The sequence below is a fragment of the Oncorhynchus tshawytscha genome, linkage group LG03 (assembly GCF_018296145.1).
Source record: "Oncorhynchus tshawytscha isolate Ot180627B linkage group LG03, Otsh_v2.0, whole genome shotgun sequence".
Classification (NCBI taxonomy): domain Eukaryota; kingdom Metazoa; phylum Chordata; class Actinopteri; order Salmoniformes; family Salmonidae; genus Oncorhynchus; species Oncorhynchus tshawytscha.
Window position 1 is genome coordinate 76,509,824 of NC_056431.1, and position 6,717 is coordinate 76,516,540.

Sequence of the window (6,717 nt, forward strand, 5' to 3'; positions counted from 1 at the left end):
AGTTTAGGGCTGGATTCAACTGAAGTTCAGCGCTCTAGAGCAATTTGAAAGAATTTCCAAATGAGCCAACTTTTACCGTGAATGCGCTAACCGTGTCTGCGCTAATGCGGGGAACATTGCCTTATTAAACTTTCTATCAAGCTGGAGAGCAGCTCTCCAGTAATATGGATTGAACCCAGCCTTTACACATCCGACAGACACCCAGATTAGGCTGTGTAATATTATGCATTGATAGTGGCCAAGCAAAAGGCATTGGGCACATTCTTTAAGAAGTGTGGTGATCACAGACACATCTTTAAATATTTGGACATTAATCTGAACAATAATTGTCAGTTGGCTGTGTTTACACAGGCAGCCCAATTGTGATCTTTTGCCCAGTTATTGGCAAAAGAGCTGATCTGATTGACCAATTTGTGGAAAAATAATCAGAATTGCGCTGGAGGTGTAAACGCAGGACCTGCACTTCCATAGAATCCTAATCCACATTCATCAATGTGCCTGGTTTGAAAACGTTGAGAGAGCATTGTGCTCCCAGAGACCATCAATTGGTGTGGTATTGGTGGTGGCGGGTGGTCAGGCTACCTCATAAACACGGTCCTACCTTATAAACACAGGCGATCTCATAAACACAGGCGATCTCATAAACACAGGCGACCTCATAAACACAGGCCAACTGACTGATGCTGAGAGACAAATATAACTGATTGGTTTGGACATCTGTGCTTATATAAACGTCCTCATGGGTTTTCTTGAATTAAATTCTTTGCAAAGAATAAACATACATTGTTATCTTCTGTAGCTTCAGTGCTGTACAAACTCATTGAGGGTAGCTACAGTAATTATATTTTTTCATACTTCCTCAATGTCACATTATCATTAAAAGTCCGAAAGTAAAGCTTCCCAAGTCATAATGAAAGATACAGCTTCATTAATCATAATGCAGACACTCTTTAGAAAGATAGACTCTAGCAAACAGCTGATTTCTAACTGGATTAAGGATAATAAATGGTCACCATTATGGATTACCATCGACCTGTGCTTTGGTGATGGAAGAGAAAAGAACAAAGTTACTAAATATTATATACACCATGCCATGTATGGAATTAGCTGTGTTTTTTTGTTGGCATAATTGGTGCCATCGTGGGCAGAGTAATTTCCCCCAAAATGTCAATGTTAAAAATATGGGGATGTCATCACATGATGGCCTGTGGTCTCTGGTGGTCTACGGTTGTCTAGGGTGGTATAGGGTGGTCTACGGTTGTCTGGGTGGTCTAGGGTGGTCTACGGTTGTCTACGGTTGTCTACGGTGGTCTACGGTTGTCTAGGGTGGTCTAGGGTGGTATAGGGTGGTCTACGGTTGTCTAGGGTGGTATACGGTGGTCTAGGGTGGTCTAGGGTGGTCGTCTACGGTTGTCTAGGGTTGTCTAGGGTGGTCTACTGTTGTCTAGGGTGGTCTACTGTTGTCTAGGGTGGTCTACGGTTGTCTAGGGTGGTCTAGGGTGGTTCTTAGTCATGAGACATCCTCAAAAACTTCTGTGACTTTTCTTTTCTATTTAGCTGTGTACTACAGTATGATAAGGTCTCTGTCTGTCTCTACTGTGCCAAAGACTGGATAAACCTGTTCAGAAAACGTGTCATTGAAGGTGTAGATATGGCTGCGTCTTACAATGTCATAAAAGGAGAGCTGCCCCTCCTCAATGTCAAGGTAGACCCCAATCTTCTTGAGATGTTCTGGAATCTTGATATCAACAGCCGGAACAGTTAGAGCCTTCAGCCCACTGACCTGCATCCGAAGTGTCCAGTAACCTGTTGATGTGTTCAGTTCAATGAAGCCTTTTCTTGGTGCAGACTCCCTAGCTATCCCTATCCTCCAGTCTGTCTTCCCGTCCACCCCCACCTCCCAGTAATGCCTACCCTTGGTAAAGCCCTGTGTTCCCAGTGCACACCACCACCCGTCATACTTGGGAGATGCGAGGCAGTGACGGTATCCGTCTCTAGGATCATGTTCACTCTCTATTATTTTGCCCACTCTCACACGTTTCTGATTGTTGGACACTATGAAATCTGGATTGGCTGATTCAGGGTCCAAGAGGATGTCAACTGTAGGTAAAAAAAGGGACTTTTGATTTCCGTAATATAAAAAAAAATTTGGTGCATGAAACAAAAATATTAAAAACAATTCTGAATGAAGACTGCCATTGTCATGTTGAAATAGCATAATGGTTTAGTAGTTTAATTTACCTGATGCTTTGCTTATCCAGTCCCATACTGAAATAAAACAATGTTTGAAAACCTGATGAGTTTACAACCGAAAAGTAATTTGATAAAAGTGAATTCAACTGAATTTATTTTTAATCTTACTGCTTACCTGGTTCAGGAATCACTGTGGTGAAGGCTGAGGACAAAATGAAAGCATTTTGAAGAATGGTCAATTCATGCAGGCATTTGCTTAATCAAACAGAAAGTGTTTGAGGAATGATCAAATTGGTTTTGTGCAGATTAAAAAGTGTTTGAGGAATGATTAAAAAAACAGGTTTCGTGCAGGTCAAATTATATACTGAAATTATTGTGTAGGCCTACAGTCAGTGTAATACTAATGTTAACATAGCTCATGTTGAAAATGAAAGCGATAACTTAGCTCATGTTGAAAATGAAAGAGATAACTTAGCTCATGTTGAAAATAAAAGGGATATCTTAGCTCATGTTGAAAATGAAAGAGATATCTGAGCTCAAAATGAGAGGTACCTGAGTGTTTGAACCTCTGCTTGGATTTGAGCCACAGCTCTGGGATGGAACCCTGTATGACAAAGTGACCAATGATTAATGATGAATTATCCTACTAATCACTCAGAAATATATTCCAACATCATAAATTAAGAAAAAACCCTATCATAATAGGTTACTATCATGCCACACCTCTTGAGGTTGTTCCTGTAACACCGTCCAGATGATGAAGTCCATGACAGGGAGCATGTTGGGTAGTTTCCCTCTCTTCCACTGTCCCTCCAGATCCTGTAGGACTGAACACACATCCTCTACTGGACACACTGAGTCCTACAGAGACACAGAAATTATATATGAGAATTTACTGACCTTAAAAAGTTGAAATTCTTTTATTTTTTGTCTTAATAAGCACAGGTTGTTTAAAATTGTTTGTTGTTAGTTGTGAGACCTGTTTTCGTGATTGCAGTCCTGCAGCCCATTCTGAGACGATGTGTTGAGCTTTTGAAAGTCTTCTCTCAGCCTCTTTTGGAGATGTTCTCTCCTCTATCTCATAGTCCTCCCAGCAGGAACGCTTTGGTGAGCTCCTGCTTTGCCCCACGGATATCTTTGAACAAAGATGTTTGTCACTCATACACAATCATTACAGGAGCATTGCATGGATAAATTGATGTTTCTGTTGTTGTTTTGTTGTGGTTGTTCTCAACAGTACCTTTGGTAAGATGCTCAACTCCTCCGCCCATTGTAGGATGAACTGTTGACACTCTGCCAGGCTGTAGCCATCCTCGTGGCTGGTGGTGAAATTATCTTGATACTATGGAGATAGAAAAGACATATACAACTGAAAGGTTGAAGGGAACACAGCATGTGTCCTTTGATCTCGTTTCCCTGCATTAAAGTCTCCGGCCACTAGGAGCGCCGCCTCTGGGTGAGTGGTTTCCTGTTTGCTTATTTCCTTATACAGCTGACTGAGTGCAAACTCTTTATTCTTTCTCCCTATTTTTTGGTATTTATTTATTCAAGTGTTCCATGGCGATCAGATGTTGCAAATGTTTGTTATACCATATCGGCCTGTTCTAACTCTACTGCTCTGCTATTTCTGAACATGTAATCCTGTTCAACCTGTTAATCCTGTTATCCTGTTCAAATGTTAACCAGGACTACCTTTGATATCCGATGTAGCTCGGTGGCCAGTTCTCTGATTATGGCTTTACACTCATCCAGAGATGGAGACTGGCTTGTTTCTACGGTGGAAGTCCGAGAGGGTCCCTACACAGAAAACAACTATTAGGAATTCTATAGTGTCTCACTGACTTGACACAACATAGAATAACAATACAATACTCATGATTAATTCAACAAAACAAATCATTCAATCAATCATTTTGTAAAAGTATAACATTTACCTTAAGAAAATTCTTTAATAAAATATTACATTTCTTCAGTGGTCTTCTGATTGTCTGCAAGCAAAAATAAATATGGTAGAAGTTCATCAACACTGGACCTATTCTAGAATTAGATGCAGAGTTGAAGAGGAAGTTGCAAAACTCTGAAGTTGTTTACATCCAAAAAAAGAACAAGAAAAAAAAACTGGCACCACGCCGACAGCGATTGAAAATAAAGGTCACGCACACTCACTCACTCACACACTCACTCACTCACTCACTCACTCACTCACTCACACACTCACTCACTCACTCACTCACTCACTCACACACACACTCACACACTCACACACTCAGATTACTTCACTCACAATCACTCACTCCCTCACTCAAAACTCACTCACTGTCCTTTAATGTTTCACACTCACTCACTCACACACTCACCACATCACTAACAACGTAAAACACTCATTTATCATACTCACACAATCACTCACTACTCACTTTGACTCACTTGGAAACACTCACTCATCACAGTTACTCACTCACTCACTCACTCACACACTCACCTCACTCACTCATTGTTTCACTTTTACATAACTCACTCACCACTCACTCCACCTCACTCACACACTCACTACTCACACACTCACTCACTCACTCACACACTCACTCACTCACTCACTCACCACCCTCACTCACACACTCACCTCACTCACTCACTCACTCACTCACTCACTCACTCACACACTCACACACTCACTCACTCACTCACTCACTCACTCACTCACTCACTCACTCACTCACTCACTCACACACTCACTCACTCACTCACTCACTCACTCACTCACTGCGTGAATTGACTTGTTTGTTGTTTTCCTTACCTGATAAAAGCTGAGATTAGGCTTCCCAAATGGTTGTGAACAACAATCATAAGGATGCGTTGCTTTTCCCCTAGATTTGCCAAAACTTCCAAAGCTCTGGCTGTCCTTTAATGTTTCTGGAAATGATCATCACAGCCAATGAGAATAGACTTTCAACAGCATCGATAACAACGTAAAAACATCTGTTCATTTATCATACTGCTTGGATCAAATTTAATTAAAATATGCATGTTTGAATATTTGGAAAAACACAGTTAAAGCTATATCGACAGTTACAAATAGCATGCCATATGTGCCTCGTTATAGTCTTACTGCAGCAATTGACTCACCTGCAGTCCAATTTGGCATTGTTTCTGAAACTTTTATACATAATTTAATTGTCTAGTATAGAGTTAGTAGCCAAGCCTGCTCCCCACAGAGACTAAAAGGGGAAATATTCAGTAAACAGATACCAACTGTAGCTAGACACTCCCCTCCCCTCCCCCTACACTAGACACTCCCCGCCCCCTAGAGCGCAGCAAACATACCTTTTCATTTAATTCTTTCAGTCGTAGGCTACATTCATGTTGGAATGTTTGGGTTTTATGAGAGTTGGACTTGGAAAGCACCCTGTTGGCTTAATTGATTGGAAAAGTAAGACAGTATTGGGGAAAAAATGCACGCTGTTCCAAACGACTGAATTCATGGTCAATACCATAGCTTCTTGTATAATCAGATAGGGCGTATATGGTGAGGTGTCACAAGTTTGATTTGCAGTTTCTTAACCCCCCACCACCCACTCCTAGCCGTAACAAAACACACAAACACTTCCCTATGTTTCTTTCACTCTCACGGTAAGTAAAGATCAAAAAAACTAAACTATAACAGTTCCTCCATATCTAGGACCAGCCTGTAGATTGAGGATCTAGGTCCAGCCTGTAGATTGACGATCTAGGACCAGCCTGTAGATTGAGGATCTAGGACCAGCCTGTAGATTGAGGACCTAGGACCAGCCTGTAGATTGAGGACTTAGGACCAGCCTGTAGATTGAGGATCTAGGACCAGCCTGTAGATTGAGGATCTAGGTCCAGCCTGTAGATTGAGGATCTAGGACCAGCCTGTAGATTGAGGATCTAGGACAAGCCTGTAGATTTAGGATCTAGGACCAGCCTGTAGATTGAGGATCTAGGTCCAGCCTGTAGATTGAGGATCTAGGTCAAGCCTGTAGATTGAGGATCTAGGACAAGCCTGTAGATTGAGGATCTAGGACAAGCCTGTAGATTGAGGATCTAGGTCCAGCCTGTAGATTGAGGATCTAGGTCCAGCCTGTAGATTGAGGATCTAGGACCAGCCTGTAGATTGAGGATCTAGGACCAGCCTGTAGATTGAGGATCTAGGACTAGCCTGTAGATTGAGGATCTAGGTCCAGCCTGTAGATTGAGGATCTAGGTCCAGCCTGTAGATTGAGGATCTAGGACCAGCCTGTAGATTGAGGATCTAGGTCAAGCCTGTAGATTGAGGATCTAGGACCAGCCTGTAGATTGAGGATCTAGGACAAGCCTGTAGATTGAGGATCTAGGTCCAGCCTGTAGATTGAGGATCTAGGTCCAGCCTGTAGATTGAGGATCTAGGACAAGCCTGTAGATTGAGGACCTAGGACAAGCCTGTAGATTGAGGACCTAGGACAAGCCTGTAGATTGAGGATCTAGGACCAGCCTGTAGATTGAGGATCTAGGACCAGCCTGTAT

The 6,717-nt window shown here is 42.1% G+C and overlaps 1 protein-coding gene across 1 annotated transcript; it reads right to left on the reverse strand.

The window, feature by feature from the left end:
- Positions 1–1,263: 1,263 nt before the first annotated feature.
- LOC112243493 (E3 ubiquitin-protein ligase TRIM69) lies at positions 1,264–5,463 on the reverse strand. The gene is made up of 11 exons (XM_024411317.2): positions 5,320–5,463; positions 4,991–5,106; positions 4,128–4,181; positions 3,886–3,990; positions 3,434–3,535; positions 3,173–3,328; positions 2,917–3,054; positions 2,746–2,797; positions 2,369–2,395; positions 2,242–2,268; positions 1,264–2,100 (listed from the first exon to the last, which is right to left on the reverse strand). Exons 1-11 carry the CDS (start codon positions 5,336–5,338, stop codon positions 1,565–1,567), a joined length of 1,332 nt encoding a protein of 443 aa, XP_024267085.1. The 5' UTR covers positions 5,339–5,463; the 3' UTR covers positions 1,264–1,564.
- Between the last annotated feature and the right edge of the window lie 1,254 nt (positions 5,464–6,717).